The sequence below is a fragment of the Anabrus simplex genome, chromosome 6 (genome assembly GCF_040414725.1).
Source record: "Anabrus simplex isolate iqAnaSimp1 chromosome 6, ASM4041472v1, whole genome shotgun sequence".
Classification (NCBI taxonomy): domain Eukaryota; kingdom Metazoa; phylum Arthropoda; class Insecta; order Orthoptera; family Tettigoniidae; genus Anabrus; species Anabrus simplex.
The window spans coordinates 222,962,683-222,981,688 of NC_090270.1; the positions used below are offsets into that span (position 1 = coordinate 222,962,683).

The 19,006-nt window shown below is 37.4% G+C and overlaps 1 protein-coding gene across 1 annotated transcript in view; it reads left to right on the plus strand.

Annotated features, from left to right (window-relative positions):
- Nucleotides 1-18,775, plus strand: part of kdn (knockdown) — a 125,118-nt gene extending 106,343 nt beyond the window's left edge. Inside the window, exons 8-9 of the mRNA XM_067150210.2 lie at nt 1,201-1,305; nt 15,945-18,775. Of these exons, the coding sequence (XP_067006311.1) occupies nt 1,201-1,305; nt 15,945-16,106 (267 nt within the window). The 3' untranslated portion in view covers nt 16,107-18,775. The remainder of the gene's footprint in view (nt 1-1,200; nt 1,306-15,944) is intronic.
- The last annotated feature ends 231 nt before the right edge of the window (nt 18,776-19,006 follow it).

The following is a 19,006-nucleotide window of genomic DNA, read 5'->3' on the forward strand; positions in this document are numbered from 1 at the left end:
CAGAATTTGAAAATTCAGGCGCCAGGTAAATATTTTCAGGCGCCATGGCGACTGGGCGACCGGTATTTTTCGAATCCCCACGCTATGTGCAAATCACGAATACTTTCACAAATCATAAACATTCGTCTCTCAGACGACGGTCATATCGCAGTGAACAAACAACTGGACCTTTATGCTTGAAACCAAGGTCAGCACTAATTGTTGATAGCCAGGGAAGAATAGATGGAGGGGGAAGGCACAGTTCATTAGCATCTGGAAATTACCGCGGAAACTACACGGGTGCGTAGTCTGGGAGACGAAAGTTTATGATTCTATGGTTAATATTTGTGTTATCAAAGCTGGTACGGTAACAATGTACGACATAAGTGATCGGAAATTTAATTCTATATAACTTTAATTATGTAGTATTTATCGATAGGAACACTAATAATATAAATATTTGAGAATTAAATTTTAGGCCTTCCCCTAAACTACCATTTTACTCAGCGTGAGTAAAATGATTTATAGCCTAGATTGTAGTGGCTCATCCGCCGACTTCACATACTGATTTTTCATTAAATTCTCTTAAGCTGTTTTCTTGTGATGCGTGTACAGACAGACGGACAGACAGACATTATAGAAAAGTAAAAAGTGAGTTTCCTTGTTACTATGGACATGGCTGATACAGAAATACCATTATTTTCAAATTATGAGCAATGTACAGACAAAACTCCCTATTTTATATGTATAGACTAGTAGTTTTTAATTCCAGATTATTTTGCTAATAGTTATTAATTCCAGATTATTTTGGCATCTGGTCCATTGTTACTCAGCTTCTTCTAGAGTTTCCGTGTCGCAGGCCTCAACAATTGACTAGCACTGTTCTGCTCGCTGCCGGCCCCATCCACATTGTCACAACTGCACCATAATTATTCTCTCTTGCCAGCATTGTAGTTGGCCTCCCCACACTCTGCCTTTGGTACATTGTTGTTATTATTATTGATGCACTATTTTGAGTATAGATTGTGACATTATGAAGGTTGTGACAATGACAACAGTAGTGATAAAAATTGACTATAGTTAGCTTATTCTTAGATTCATAACTTCTATTTCAACTGACCTGTGTATTTCCTAAAGTAATCTCCTTGAGGACTTGCAGTCTAGAAGTGTGGCCCCTTAGTCATTGAATCACTTTCAGTAAGGAATATTTTTTTGTTTCAGCTGGTGTCTCAGGTGTACAAAATAGTGCCTCCTATTCTCATGGAAACTGGGAAAGTGAAGAACCCATGGCCTAATGTGGATGCTCATTCTGGAGTTCTTCTTCAGGTAATTATATTAAATGTTAATACTGAATGGCTCAATTGAGTACATAGATCGTAAACATTTCTTGTCCTCTCTGAACATGATAGTGAACATCAGTGCAAAAATTGAACACTGAACACTAAATACAGACAGGACTAGCGAGAATAAAAACAATGGCACTTCAAAATGGGGACTGTCATCATACCACAAATAACACTGCTGCAGCCAGTACCTGGGAAAGAAAGGTGTAAGAAAATGAGAAGGGCTTCTCACAAAGCTGCATCTGCCAAGCTCTGAATACATTGCCAAGACAGTCACTGTAGATACAGGACTTTGGAATGATGGCATCGAAGATGCACTGAAGTAGAATCAGTTGAATTGGTCCGTGAAGAAAGAAACCGTCACATTTTCTAATTTTTAGGAGGACTAAACTTCCCACCGAAGTACAACAATTGTCCTAATTTTATTTACGGCAACTACCTTCCTGTTAAATAAAAATATAGTGGCGCACATTTGAAAAAGGACATTTTGAAAAATCTCTCCACTTGTTGGCAGTTTACAAACGAGAATTCAGTTTTATTTTAAATACTACAAAGACATCTGAGTTAGTATTAGTTTCAACACGAGTTCTATTAACACATTGGAGTCGGCCATATTTGAATGTGCTATCAAATACAGTAGAGACAATACGTGACACTTACGGATTTAGCCTTGTTAAAATGGGAGATAATCCGACGGTGGCGCTCCTAGTGACTTGACCTGAAAAGTCGCGCTAAATTCAAATATCGATGGAAATGCATATACGAAAATGGATAAATAAATTACGTCCAGAAAGAAAGCATTATTGAGATATTAACTTCGAAGTTGCTAAAGCAATTCTGGATAAATGAATGAAGAATTATTTAAAAGGTTATTATTTAAAGACTGAAATTAGACATATATAGTTCAGTTATTATGAGTTTCGACTTGATGTTTGAGCGCTGCCTTTTGGCGGAGGGTAAGTGGATTAATCAACAGCCAATCATAGACAGCCGATCGCGCCGATAGAGCGTGTTAGACTCCAGTTGCGGTTAGCAGTGTTGTCGATTTGTTGTTTACTGTAACCACGTGCTATCAGCTGTGTGTTGTATTGTGCTCGGTTCTTTTCGCGGTCTTTGTGTGTCTTTGTGCTAGGTTGTTGTTCGTTTATATTTCTCAGTGTAGAGTTTATAAATGTATTGTTTAGTATTTTTAATAGTATAGCACGTTATATTGTAGTAAATAGTGTGCAACAGGTGATCTATTTTATATAGTAGCTTAGTTTAACATTTCGTTCGGTAGTTATATAGTAGGTTAATTTTAGGCCCGTGTGTGAATTTGATGTTCTGTCATGTCAACGCCTACGTTTAAGGATGAAGCTCCCAAGAGAAGAAAGCCCTTCGGACAAGGTACTCCTCTAAGGAACCGGGTCCAGGAAATTGTTTGTAATGTTAGTCATTCTTGACAAAGCACCAACAATGGCGGCTAGAAAGATTGAGTTGATTATGTGGTTGAAGGAGCACAATATTTCGGTTCGCAATGACATGGGGAAGGAGGATCTTATGCATCTCTTGAAACAAAACAAGCCCCAGTACCCAGTTTGTGGTGGATAGCCAGAAGGAACGGGCATAAAGTAGTTCAGACGATTATGTTGAAGACTTTATTATCTCTTTAGGGCCAAGCGAGAGTGAAACCTCAACAGACGATGACAATGCCGATAGTGACTGAGAAATGAGTGGTATATTCGCTTTGTAGGATTATTTAATTCGTTACGGGAAACTGAATCTAACAGCAACGCAAGATCTTCTACATGGTGAGTAGAGATTTAATTTTCTCACGGTTTATCTGTTCGAGCATTGACATATTTTTATCTTGTAGCCTTATCCTAAATGTGTTGTGCATTATTGATCTTACGTGAACCATGTATATTGCTACAAAAAATAACCGATTATGGACTTATATTCCAGTATTTACATTTCTGTTTGTGTGTGTATCGTAAATCAGCTGTTTGTATTCGTGGCAATTTGGCACCACCGGCTGACTTCCGGCTAACTGTCAAGTCGAAACTCATAAAACGGAACTATAAACAAGATACGAAATGGACTGCTGTGAAATGGGTGCATCTTTCATTAATGCATTACTTTTTTTGCTTTGGCATTCCTGCCTGAACTTTTACGGTTAGATTTGTCTTTTTTCTCATTTAAAAAACATTGCATCATCACACTAAGACACTTGTCAATAAAAATATCGGCATATTCCGTACACACATGATGCAATGAATTAACATTTAAAACCTGGACAATTTTCCTCTTAACATAAAGCCTACTAACAGAAAGAAAATCTACAAAATCCCGGCTTTAATCTGAGAAGAGGGATAAAAGAAACAAAAGTATGAAAATGTTGTCGATAGTGATGCTTTGAGGAATATTTACGTATTTTAGAGTAAAAATGCAACATACCCTTGGCTGTATAGTCGAAGATTTTTGAAGTCGCTGGCCTGGAAATGATCTGAACAGATCTTATAATTCTTATATAAGCGTAACGTCCCTTCTTTCTTGTACACCTTATCCAAATCACTTCTGTGACATTTCAAAACCCACAGCTCACACCTACAACACATCGGGATTGAAGGTTAACGGCTGCACTATACGATAAAATATGTGTATTATATTTTAAGCCAGTTAAAATATGGGTCGAGCAGGTCAGAAGATTATGAAGTACTATAAAAATCTGTCACTGGAAGAATACATATGCAAACAGAATATTACTTACATTTTCTTGTCACAAGGGAAGTGAAAGAAAGACTGCGCTTTATTCTCTACTTCATAGTTACTGCAGCCAAACACAGTACATATCTTTCCCCACATGTTGAGAGGAGATCTCAAGGAATGACACGCTACTATTTATGTCAACTCGCTGAAAACGCCTAAATAACACCAAAAACTTCACACACAAATACACGTGATCTTATGACAGAATCAGTAGTTCTCAGGTCTACCCGCTAGAGAGAGCTCTTATAGCTGTCCCTCGATATCTCGCTGAGTGTCACGTATTGTCTCTACTGTATTTGGTTCTATCCTCCAGAAATCGCAGGATTTTTAACATTTTAAAAAGTTTTATCATGGTTAGGTAAAGCAATGGTTGTAAAAACTGTTGGAATAATTAGAAAGACCTGACTTTCCTCTTCACAAATTGTTTTAATTATTATAATAGTACATCGGTTTACTTTTTTATATATCTATGAACATGGTATGTTTTGCAAGCAAAAAATTTTTTTCCTGATGTTGCTATGGATACCAGTCAGTTAATATTTTAAAAATTTGCAAATACAGTAGAAGTCCGTTATAGCGAGAATTCATAATAGCGAAAAATTTACTCTCTACAACGGATTGTCGTTATATCCGATTTTTGTCTAAAAGTCGGAAAACCCTTCATGCACTTTGAAATCGGTATGGAACTGCAATCAGTTTGTTCAAAACTTGCGTTTCCGCAGATGATATCCACACTAGAGCTTACTTGTTCGTTATTTTTCGTAATCCGGTACTACATGAAACTGCATGTTTAATTTCATCTAAAAAAATTATAGTAACGTATTTCTCCGAATCCAAGATAAACCCGGGTCACTTTTTCCTCCAAAAAATTTAAAACTGGCTCAAACAGAAGTTTGTAAAATCATATGAATGCCTTGTTGTACAGTAGGCCTACGCATTTGTGGACTATTTTTAGACGCCGAACATTGACTTTCGTCATGCCGTATTTCTATTCCTTTTTTGCAGCTGCACAATTGTTCTTTATTCCCGCGGGTTTAAGGACCATTAACTTAACATTGGCATCATAATACCGAAGAGAACTCGTTGAAAATTTTCCGGCAATATCTATTCCATGCGCCTCTATAATACCACGATCCATCAGGAAATTATTCTTGCTGTCTATAAAACTGTTACTTTTATGCAGCGTCAGATATAACCGGCTACCGTTACACGCACATCTCGCTTGTCGGGTTCGGCCAAATTCAGCGGCTAGCGATGTATAGGCCTAATCGCGAACGTTGAAATTCAACGAACGAGTTTATTCCGCCCTTGCGTTTTTCGTGCACATACCTCATAATTTCATCTTCGACTTCTTTAAAGCGTCCTTGTTGCGGCCACTGAATGCATTTTTTGTACAGTACGCATTTTTTTAGCTCCTTCTCTTCACGCTAACGCTAAATATTAGCTTTAGTTAGGCCTATGCCGTATTTTCCTGCGGCTGCACAATTATTCTACATTTTTGAGTGTTTAATAAACATTAACTTAAAATTAGCATCATATCGACTAGAACCCGTTGAAAATTTGCCGGCAATACCTTTTCCACGTATCTTTACAATATGACGATCCATCACGAAAATATTCCTGCTGTCTTTCAAAATTAATTTTACTGAGCGTCAAGTACAATAGACGCGTTATGACTCTGCCACTGAGTAGCCATGGCTTTTCTAAGAATTCGAAGGGTCGCATGTTATGATACCATTCTGCAGATTTGAGAAACACACAGGCACTGTACAACCGGTTGTCGCGGCTAGCGATGTGTAGTAAAGAGGCGGTCGTTTATTGTCAACGAGTTCTGTGCGCGTGTGAAAAGAAGCAGCGTGGTTACCGCGGTAGTTGCCAGTGGGATCCATGTCAGGCCGCGAATGCAACCACCCTTGAGTTTTCGCACGAGATTCTGAGAAAAAAAAAAGTCTTGGGTTCGGAGAAATACGGCATCATTCCAGAGATTTCTGTGGCAAACACCTCAGCTTTCTTCTACAAACAGTCACCTAACCTAACCGTATATGTAGCCTATCATGAAAACATATTTGAAACCCATGTAAATAGGCGTAACTAGACGCGAGAAGATACGAAATATCCTCTGAAATCAGTGATGTAGGTACTCTGCTATATCTTGAGGTGTGTCACATTCTTTCTTAATTTCCGTATATGACATTAAAATTAAGATATCGTTTACTTCAGTCTTTTTTATTTTAACGAGTTAACAACTGCTATCGGCCACGTTATTTACGCATTTATTATGGAAACGTGTTATCCTCTTTCATTTCGAATTTTCTTTAGAGAACAGCAGTCGATGGGTATTACTAACCAACTCCAACATTGCCTTTGAATGTCAACGAGAGAGCTCGCAAATGTACGTAGTGAGAAAACTATACCGTACCGAAGATGATCGATCGCATTTTGTTGCAAACATTTCAGTTTTCTTATTCAACCAGCGTCACGTATCCTAACCTAACCGTACTATACGTATGATGAAAAAACACATCAAGCGCCGGTAGAGAAATTATACCTTTCTGTAGTTTCCCATTTTCACACCAGGGAAATGCTGGGGCTGTACCTTAAGGCCACGGCCGCTTCCTTCCAACTCCTAGGCCTTTCCTATCCCATAAGACCTATCTGTGTCGGTGCGACATAAAGCCCATAGCAAAAAAAAAGAAGAACTTATACCTTTCTCGCTATAAGTTTTCATTATAGCCTTTCCGTAATTTAACCAGACGCGACAAAATATAAACTAACCTCTGAAATCAATTAAGCACTGTGCCATATTCAAATCAAAATCTCTTTATTTGCAAATGAGGTGTCTACCTCGGTGGCAAATGGTACACTAAAATACATTGTCAAGCACTACATATTAAATTAACAAGAGATGAAAATTTTCCTATAATACAATATTATACAGTTTACGCTGACAGTTTTCTATTAAACACACAGCTCATCCTTAATAAATTTATATTGTTTACAAAATTCTACTTATATCTCCTGTACTACTTACAAATATAGTCAACTGATATACAGCATGTGGAATTATTTCAAATGATACTATACAACTGGTGTAAGATTAATATCTACATTGCATTTATATATTTACTTTTTTTTTTTTTACCCGTTCTGGATCCTAAGTAGCATAACGACCTACTGCGTCTTAACCAGAGCCCCTTTTGCCACCACTTTTCAGAGTTCCTGAAGGGCCTTCACAGCTACCGTAGCGGTCCCAGGGCCCTCGAAGTCCCCACTGTACTTCACCCCTACAGTCAGTCCCCTACTTTGGCTGTCCAAACTCCTTAGACCAGGGGATGGAATTAATTTATTCACACACATTTTTTTATTTACAATAACCTGCACTGGTCGAATGCCCTCTAACACTTCATTTATTTTCTCTGTTGCTGTTTATTCTCTTCTTGAATATCTGTACAGATTTTGGAAAAGGATCAAACACTACCCCTGGTAAACTGTTCCACTCCTTCACACCCTTCCCAATGAATGAAAATTTACCCCGATCGCTTTCTTCGAATTCTTCTAATTTCTTCTAATTTCATATTTGTGGTCAGTCCTGCCGATAAAATTATTTTCCAACTGAAGCCTCTCACGGATATCTCCCCGTGCTTCTTCTCCTGTATAGGCTCTATATAATCCTATAAGTCTAGTTTTCTCCCTTCTCTTACTTAAAGTTTCCCACTCAAGTTCCTTTAACATTTCTGATACACTACTCTTTCTCCTGAAATTCCCTGTTACAAATCTTGCTGCTTTCCTCTGCACACTATCTATTTCTTTTATTAGGTATTCTTGGTGAGGATCCCAAACACTGTTTGCGTATTCCAATAATGGACGAACCATACTCAAGTAACTTTTTTCTTTTCTTTGTTACATCCTTTAAGTAGCCTCATTATGACATGTAACGATCTGTATGCTTTCCCAACAACGTCATCAATATGACCCTTCCAGTGCAAATTACTTTCAAATCTCACACCTAAGTATTTGCACTTGCCATCTTTTGGAATAACTACCTCATCCAAAGTATATTCAAATTCAGTTTTAAAGCTCCTGTTTGTAAAAGTTGTAACAGTTGATTTGCCTCCATTAACCTTCATATTATTTTCTTCAACCCATTGTTGAATACTCTCAAGGTCCCTTTGTAATTCTGAACAATCCTCATTGTTATTTATTTCCCTATAAACAATTATGTCATCTGCATACAATCTTATTTTTGATGTTTTATTGTTCCCTAAATCATTTGCGTATATTAAGAAAAGTAACGGACCGATTATACTACCCTGTGCAATTCCCTTCCAAACTTTCTCTTCCTATGATATATTATTTCCTACTTTGACTTTCTGAACCCTTGAATTTAGAAATGTTCTTATCCAACGTATAACCCTTATGTCCAATCCTATTCCCTCCAATTTCTTTAATAATATTCGATGTTCCGCTCTATCAAAGGCTTTGGAAAGATCTATGGCTATGCAATCTAACTGGCCTCCTGAATCCAACTGATCTGATATGTCCTGCTGAAATCCCACCAGTTGTGCCTCACAAGAAAATTTCTTTCTAAATCCATACTGGCTCCTCATGAACCAATTTTTATCATCACATATCCCTCTGATGTACTTTGCTTTTAAACTCTCCAGTATTTTACAAACTATACTGGTTAGGCTGATAGGTCTTCCTTTATAAATTGGTATTATTATAGATTCCTTCCATTCCTTTGGTATTACACTATCATTTATGACATAGTCAAAGAGAAATTTTAAATAAGGCACTATGTACCACCCCATTGTCTTTAATACCTCCCCAGTAATTTGATCACTTCCTGCTGCTTTTCCTTGCTGAAGCAGTTGGAATTCTCTGAAAATATCTTCGTTTGTGAATGAGAAGCTTCTTGTTTCCCTCTGTCTCTCTTCCTCTCTATCTTCTGTTTCGGTTTCCAACTCTTGACAATCATCTACTGAATCTCTAAATTCCCTACTAAATAGGTTTGCTTTCTCAGTATCTGTTAAATAGTGTTCACCCCCTTCTCCCACCTTTGTAGGAATTTGGATTCCTTTTCCTTTTTGATTCCTGATGTATGAATACAGCTTTTTCCATTTCCCTTTGTGGTCATTACCCTCTTGAAATATGCCATTCATATAATTCTTTTGCTTCCTTTTTCACTCTATTCAGTTCCCTTATTAGCTGTTTACTAGTTTCTCTACTCTCCCTACCCTCTTTGATTTTCCTGTTTACTATTCTACATTTTCTTTTTAATTTTCTTATTTCCCTTGTATAGTAAACAGGGTCTGAGGTCATTTTACCCTTCTTAACAGGTACAAATCTCTTCTCTCCTTCCCAAATGATTCCTTTAAATTTAGCCCAAAGTGTATCCACGTTACTCCCTTCACTTATCCAACAACTGAATTGTGATTTAAGGTAAGTCCCAAATTCATCAACTTAAGTTTTTCTGTACAATTTATTGTCTTGTGTAACCCTCTTATTAAGCCTTTTTTGTACGAGTCCTACTACATCCATTTTTACAGCCTTATGGTCTCCTATTCCTTCAATTACCTCAGTTTTATCAACAATTTCCCATGGTTTAACCAAGAATACATCTAGTAAGTTATTGAGACGAGTCGGTTCTTGTACTACTTGTGTAAATCCTCCCTCCGAAATTAACTTATTTGCCAGTTTCTGTTCATGGGCTTCACTTGCAGCTCCGTTCCGTTCAACTTCAGGCAAATTTAGATCTCCCCCAATTATTACCATATTATTATTGTTTTTACGAGTATAATCTATTATTTTCTCAAAGATTTCCATGTCTCTTTCCTCTCTTCCAGGCCTGTATGTTCCTATAATTCCCACCTCCTTCATATTATCACAAACTAATTTTATCCCTAATATTTCATCCCTTTCATCAGTAAACCATTCATGTGAAGAGTAAGTTTCCTTCACCAGAATAAACACCCCCCCCCCTCCCTTTTTATCTCCTCTGTCTCTACGATAGACTGTGTAGCCTTCTGGAAATACTTCCGTTACCCAACCCTTCTTTCAACCACGATTCCACTCCTATCACCACATCAGTCTCATAAGATTCCATCAATGTACCGAATTTTAATTGTTTATTTACTACACTTTGACAGTTTACCAAGAGCAATCTCAGACCCCCTTCCTCCCTAAAACTTGACTGTTGCAATTGGGTAACTTGAAATTCCTTACTATCCTGAGTTTCTTTTTCTAGTTGACTGAGCCAGCTTGAAGTACAGCTGGCTCTTTCTACTAGTTTTCCTGGTCAGTATTATAACTCAAGGGAGTTGCCTGTTTTACAGTACATATCTTAAGATCAATAAAATCTAGAACAGTATTTGCTATCTTTCGTTTACCTGAATTGTTTAGATGGAGGCCATGTTTTGTATAACAGTATCTCTCAAAACTGCTGCATTCAATAACCTGAGTATTCCGAAAATGTTTACAAATTTTAACAATATCTGTATTGACCTTGTCCACTTCAATGTTCACACAGAGTCTCTACTCAAATCATGCCTGTGGGGCACGTTCACTACAAAAACGTTAGTGTGGGTCAGCTTCCCTAGTGTATGTTTAAGTTGTGATCTTACATTCTTGGCGTTGTCGTGAGCTACGTCATTCGTCCCACCGATGATAAGCACTGCATCGCCGCTCCCGAAGTTCCTAGTTGCTGCTTCTACGTTTTCCACAACACTGCTGATAGAAGCTCCTGGATATATTTCTCCAGTTGCTGCTATATTCTCGTCGTTAATCACTCCCGCAATTCCCCTTCCTTGGCTATCACCAAACACAGCTACCTTCGCCGATTTAGGCCTAACTGGGTCTTGAATCTGAATTCTAGGCCTAAATTTTAAACTCGGCACTGCAACGGCAGCGGATCGCGATGATTTGGTTTCACGCGCGTGATCACTTTCTTCCAGAATTAAATTATTTAGGGCAGAAAACCTATTTCTGATGTTTATTCCAGAAATTCAGTTGTAGCTTTCTTCTTAGCCGGCCATCCACGAACTACTTGACACCACGTGCTCGAGTTTTTTACTTGTACCGATATATCACTCGAAGAATGGTCAGTCCCAAATTCTAGCGATCGCAGTCTTTCTTTTAATTCTTGATTTTCAACTCTAAGTGTCTCATTGTCCTTTTTTAGAATGTTTATAATTTCTAATGCACTTTTATATTCCTCATCGACTGTTTTTGGTGCTTCGTCAACGCCGTCCCCAACAACAACATTCCGAACACGCTGCTCACAAATCCAGTCAATATTTTCATTAGTTTTCACGTCTCTAGGGCAATTTCCGCACTTATAATGCCACCATGGATCACATGAATCACACAACATTCCATTTTTCACTAATCTTCGACATTTTCCGCACTTTTCGTCACATTTTACGGTTAATTTACTCGGAGAATAAAACACTACGTCGTCATTACCGGGCGCCATTTTGAAGAAAAAACTCTAGGTGTATCCCATTCTTACTTAATTGCAGTATGTCGCCTCAAAATTAAGCGGTCGTTTAGTCAGCCTTAATTTTTAACGAGTTAACAACCGTTATCGGACACGTTATTTACGCATTTAATATGTTCTCTTTCATTTCGAATTTTCTTTACGGAACAGCTGTCGACGGATATTACTAATCGACTCAGACATCACCTTCGAATGTCGACGAGAGAAATTGCTAGTGAACATAGCGAGGAAACTATGCCGAAGGTAATCTATCGCATGCAGTATCATCGCTGGGGTGCATAAATATCGGTAACGGAAAAAATCGTGCACGCTTAATCGCTCGTAATAACGGATGCGCCAGTGATAGGGCGCTCGCTGTAACCGAAGGACGATACACAGTTTAATATAGGAATTTTGAAGGGACAGAAAAAAGTCGTCGCTATAACGGAGTTCTCGTTATATGCCGTGCTCGCTATAACGGACTTCTACTGTATTGAAAACAAATCAACTAAAACATACTGATATATACATAGTCTAGCCTATGAGGTCATTTGGCATGGGTATATTGTTACAACCAGTACAGTAATTAGCTTGAAACAATTAAGCATACACAAACCAGTATCACAAATGCTGCAGAACCATTGCGTTTCCCTCCTAATTCTCTTTCCATTATTCTTTTGCCCTTTGTCTGAACATAGTTTGCAGTACCTAGATGCATACTGCTTTCCTGTGGTGGGCAGAATTTTTTCTGCAAAATGCCTCCCAGTCAGTCACTCAGCAGAATTTGTGATATTACTCACGCTGGGTACTGGATTGTCAATTTTTCCCATTTCCACAAACTTATTTGCTAATTCAATCATAAAGCCCTCTAAAGTGCTTTCTTTGGATTTGACCGTGTTTTCTTGTAAATTATGAAGGAATTTACAATAGCCATACAAAAGGTATGGAAAAATTTTTTTTTTTTTTTTTTCACCATTTCAGTTGCTTATGCTGGAATGGATAATAACTAAGGAACTGATCCCCATGATCCACTCCAGTTTTATTTTTATTGTAATCTAATACTACATCCGGCTTTTCTTCGTTTACATTTTACCTGATCACTTGTCATTTTTGCCCCGTGTCTTTATGAAAGGCAATAAACATCCCTTGTGTCTTTCCACTTGAGTGCAAGTAAATGTTGTTTACATCTGAATAACACTTCACCCTTTCTCAGTTTAGTTGCTTTGAAAATTGTCGGTAGGTATTTCCTCAAATGATGAAACAATGGGACACTGGTAAAGAATCTATCCATATAAATAGTGTGACCCTTGTTGAAATAAGGACCACATAACCGATTTATTAGTTCCTGAACCGTGTTATTTGTTCTCCTATCCGACCCTGTCTAAATTTCACAGTTGCAAACGTAACCAGATTCTGCCTCACTGACAATGTAAAACTTTATTCCATATTTGTTTGGCTTATTCTTTATGTAAACACGGAAACCTACCCGGCCTCGGAAAGGACATATTATGCCCTCATCAACTGTCAAATTTTCAGTGGGATAGAAATTTTCTTTACATTTTCTAATAAAATGGTCATAAATCGGTCTAATCTTACGCATGGGAGAAGTTCGATTGTCATTCAAGTGTAAAATTGACAAAATAGCTCAATCTATCCCTAGATAGGAGTGACTTCGGGAAAGGAGCTTGAGGAATAGGCGATTTTGCCCAATCTGTCAACTTTGGCTTCACAACCAGACACATATGAATGATTATTGCAAAGAACTGATAAATCTCCCTCAATGTAACTATAGTCCAAGAGCCAGAGAGAGATCTTTGCTTTATCTGTTCACTGCGATTTTTCTTTTTTATTGCATCGCTTGCATAACGATTTGTTTCTGATTTTATGTCCCTAAAAATATCTACGTTCAGATAATTACTAAAACATTCCCATGCATCACTGTTAGAATCCACTGGAATTCTGACTCCACATTTTTCTTGAAATACCAGTCATTGAGGAAGATTGTCGGTAGATGACCATCCGTCATCATTAGCAGGTCTCTGAACTGCAGGCTTCCTCCCTTTGTTTTGATGTTTTTCCCGCTGTTCGTAACTTGACGGACTTGCATCGGGTTGCTGCAGGTTGTCGTCTGTACACAGGAAACAACCCAAATTATTAAGGACCCGGAATAAAACTACATTACAGAACCCACTTTGTACCTATTTGAAATTAGCTAAATAAGTGTACTTGCCAGAAGTGTCAGAATCATCATGGTCACTTTGGATGAAATTGTCACCATTGCCCTCCATTTCAGAACCAGAGTCTTCCATAAGAACATCCAATATGGATTCATCGTCTAAATTCTTGTGCTTGAATTAGACATAATAGCCACAAGAATGACACAAACAAGCCAAGCTTCCAAAACACTCTCTTCCTGTCCGTACGCACATACTTTCCCGCTCGTTTCACAGCTGTGAGTGATGTCGGAACGCAGCTGTGTTATTAAATGCTTTGAAAGATGATGCCTTGACTTCAGCTCATAAGTAGTAAACTGTATGCTCCCTGGAAGCATCAGTGTCCTGAGGAAGTAAGAGCTATCAAAGGGTAGGAAGGGTCCACCTATTAAATATTATTAGACAATATACAAACTAATAGTATTGAATAGGTGGACCCTTCCTACCCTTTGATAGTGATCAATTGTCAATACCGACCATAATGAAATTCATAACTTATGAAGTAAGAGCTTGTTGGAACAGCGGCTTCTCTATCTAGCCACAGTGAAAACACGCTCGTAGATTCTCCAAGCGCCATCAGTAGCAGTGAAATCGTGCGCCCGTAGAAACTACGGGCGGCATCTCCAATGTGTTAACTAATCCTGGTATATGACACAAAATAAACAGAATAACTCTTGAGCTACATTTCAGAGGTCGATATTTTAAGACTTATTATTGAAAATGTCTTGGCAACTATTTTGGGCAAGAAGAAACAAAACACCTTCATTTAGCATATTGAAAATAAAATGGCATATGGCTTCTGGTGCCGGGAATGTCTAAGACATGTTCGGCTCGCCAGGTGCAGGTCTTCTGATCTGACACCCGTAAGCGACCTGCGTGTCGTGATGAGGATGAAATCATGATGAAGACAACACATAGGACACCCAGCCCCTGTGCCAGCGAAATTAACCCATGATGGTTTAAATTCCCGACCCTGCCGGAAATCAAACCCGGGACCCCTGTGACCAAAGGCCAGCCCGCTAACCATTTAGCCATGGAGCTGGACATTTAGCATATTAATAACCCTACACTAATCAAATTGAGATACAGAGATGAAAATGAGCTTCGAGATGAAAATCCAGTGTAACATTTAATGTTAATTTCAGCAATGGCTATGCAGAGTTGGTTTCTTGATCAACTACAGTGTACCAGTCATCCCTCCAGAGACTGTGACTTGTTTCAGCACTGCAGCAGATAGGCCATTTTATTTCATCATAAAATAACTTTGCTCCTTCACCTTATGTATCTCAAAAGTTTCTTTATGTACTCCATTTTCTTGTTAACCTTTTGATCAGATAGTTTTTGGTGACACAAGCCACCAGGAGTGAGTTTTCTCTTAAGTTATTTTGATTCTAACTTTTCTCTGTTAATAAAGTTACGTAATTTACACTTATAGTACATAATTGATACCTTCAATGGAAAGAGTCGAAGATATTTGCAGGAATTTTAGATGTACAAGGATTTTGTCCACGTGATTGTTCAGATTTTTGCCTTCAGTAAGAAATTTCACAAACTGAATAACTGCTGTGTAACAGCATGGCATTTAGAAAGCTCATTTGCAGACATTGATGCCCTTACAACTGTTAGTAACTACTCAAATGAATGTATTTCCTTAACTTGATATTTTTCTCCAATTTTCCTAGATCTTAGTCATTTCACATCCTTGGCAACAATCTATCCTTTTAAATATAGATCCTGGGAATATTTGTCTGCAATATTAATGAAATTAACCAGAATTCCTGCCTGCTGTGTCTCATCAGTGCAGGTAAAACATTTCATGCAACATCTGAAAATGAGACATTATGAAGCCTACATAAATATTTTTCATGTGCACAGAATGTTTGAAGCAATTTGAAATAGTTACTTTTCCATGCACTGTTACTGCAAACAGCCTTTCCAGGTACATTATTTACTGCATAATTAGTGTAGGACAAACTGCACACTTGTGCTACTTTTACATTGTGTTCACTTGAATTGCATTTCCTTTTAAGAGGCATCCTTATCAAAATACTAGACTACCACTTTCAAGAATAACACCAACAGTATTAACCTCAGAATCAACTGCAGTTATTATAAACAAGTCCTGGGATTTGTATATTTCAAACTGTATATAATGAATGGTATCACATTGTTGTTTTTTTACAGTATTATGGTATGAAGGAAATGAACTACTACACAGTGCTGTTTGGAGTGTCACGAGCTCTGGGTGTCCTGGCTTCTCTGGTGTGGGACCGTGCCTTAGGACTTCCTATCGAGCGCCCTAAGTCCTTGTCTACTGATGGCCTCATGAAAGCTCTCAAAGCATAATGAGTCTTTAAACAATAGCATGGGAATGGGTGCCGTAATTAGTGCAAATTTCAGTTGACTCATCGTTTTAGCCTAGGTCTGCTTTGCGGAGCTAAACTGGTATTGCACAGGATTCAGCTCATAAGTAAGGGCCTCATTGTGTACAGCATAGCAGCATGTTACTTATGCCCATGTTATCTTTTGTAAAGGTTGCTATCATGGATATGTTACATTTGTCTTTACTTATGGGCAGAACTCTGCTTCAAGAGTTACTTATTGCAATAAGAGTTTATACAGTTCATAACTCTGGTGCTTGGATTGGTAGCAAGCTTGTCATGGAGTACTTGAGACTTTTACAAACTTTTGGCCAGTCTTTACAACCTTTAGTTCTTGTTAAGATAGTTGAAATTTCTAGATCTATCAAAAGACAGTCTTAACACTTCCTATCAGTTACTATGTAGTTGTTGGTTTGTCTGTGCTTAAGTAATTGATTATTCATCTTACCAGGTCACTCTGACTTATGCTATTTGACTTAAGTGCCTCAAGATTTATGAAATCTCTGAAATGGCAGACCTTGGCTTAGAACTAAATATATTTATAGAAAAAAAGGACATAGTTTTTAAAAAAAGAGCAAGTCGAATATTTCGAAGTTAGAGAATGATTGTGATTCTGTCGAATGTGTGAATGTGCGTGTGTGTTTATTTATAAATGTCTCATGTTTATTGCAGCTATCAAAATAAATCACTTCATTTAGGTACCATTTCACAAGCATACACAGCATTGTGTGTTCAATATATAAAAATTTATTGGTTTCTTTCTCTCTCGTGTTGCATCTGTTTTCATTTTTACCCAACTTCTTTCTTGTGACATGAGTATTTTTATCCCAAAAGACTTTCCTTAATACACTTGCCTGGCTTTTTACATTTCTACACATTGCAACTGTACCTGTGGCATTTCAATGTCAATTTGATAATTGCAATAATAAATGGGAAAATCTTAATAGAGTAATATTTGTAGGGAAACGGTGAAGAATGTGTTACCATTGTGTAAATCATTCATTGTTGTTGTAGATAAAAGTGGAAAACCAGCTATTATTGTACATGTAGTTTGCTGGCACACACTTGGTGTAACATGATTTCTGACAATACTAGCTTAAGGTGTGTATAAATTTATGTCCAGACAAGAAGCACTGGTACTTACTGGGGGCTGGTACTCCTCCATTCTCATCTTAGTTTTGCCTCCACATTTTCTTCACCCTCACCCTATTTCACCCCTCTTCACCAAACTTCAGAGGAATATTTTTAACTGATGACCAAGACCAAACATCCAGTAAATTACTCTGGATATTTTCTCTTAACTCACCCTCATGTCATTATTTATTATATACCACAATGCTACACATGTTGTACCATTTCATGTTGTAAAAAATTTGTTAATTTTGATAAGTTGTCTTATAGTATTACTTGTAAATACTGTTACATTAGCCCTGTTTAGTTTGTACATTTCTCGGTGGGCATTTGATGTGTGAGTATTTAAGTGACTTTGATTGTAGAATAGGAAGTCAATTGTGTTGACCAACATTTGACCAAAGCAGAATCCCAACACATTTTAACTTCCTCATTCAAAGATTATAGTCATAATACTAAACATAGTATTATTTCTTTTTCACTCCAAAAAAAATTGGACTCGCTTAATTTAAATCTCTTGGAAGGTATTACCTTTCAAATTTTTCTCGTAATCAGCCTGTTGAGTTTCTTTCAACAGAAAAGGGGAATATTTGTGAAGTTCTCTTTACAAGAATTGTTTTCATAAACTTTCGTTTAGAGACATTTGTTTGGAATGGACCACTACTACAGCATAGGTAGAGCTTTAAAATTACTGTCATTTGAAGATTCCTTAATCCAAAGGTTACTGTTAAGACTAAACTTACATGTTCTGTCAGCAGAACTTGTACAGTTTGGCTTTCTGGTTTGGTTGGTTGGTTGGTTGGTTTTAGTTAATATAATGTTCTGATGCATTAATCTTTTGTAAGTCCAGATTTAGCAGAACATTAATGTTCTGATATACGGCTAAAGTATAATAATACAGTTACAAGGGATTAAACCTATAGTCAGTTTTATTGTACATTGAGATATCTAGTCTTTGAGATGTTATTTTCGTGTATATGGTAACATCATGGCTAAAGATTCCAGTTAAACAAAATTAGGTTCACTAGTACCAGCTAGATTTGAAATTTTATATGCAAGTTGGGAGAACAGTTTTCTGAATTTTGTGCGCATATGATAATCTTTGTCGCCTGTCCTAATTCACTTATTTGCCTGTTGAACATTTCCTGTGATTTGTAAATTTTTAGTGTTTTATATTCAGATTGTTTTTTCTTTCTGTAATCATCATCATCATCATCATCATTGTTGGTTGTGGTCCTTCCCAAATATTCATACCTACAGGTCTGCACTGCTAGTGGCATGTAGATGAACCCTTGCTTCAGCACATTACCAAAAAAAAAAAAAAAATTGGTTCGAGATCATCGTTATTTATTAAAAGTTTGAAGTATAGGATTAGCCACTGTGGTGCAGAAAACTGCAGCTTTCTTTAGGGCTTAGTGCTGATCTCTTTATTCGCCTAGGATAAGTTTTGTGACCTGCAGGAACGTACAGTTTAGTTCAATAAAATTGAAAAGTTAAAATGAATGAGCTTTTATTTTCTTCCCTCTGTTACATTTTCATCGTTATGTCTTATTACAAATTACACCTGTCTGAAAAAAGTTTTCTCTCCAGCGAAAGATTGAAGAGGTGATTTATCCTAATTTAAGGTGTGCTGATTTGAAATATGTAAACAGTTTTTGCCTATCATGTACAGTGTTTTGCTATACAAAATCCAAATTTCACATTGTAGTTTCGATAGAAAATACCATAATAGAG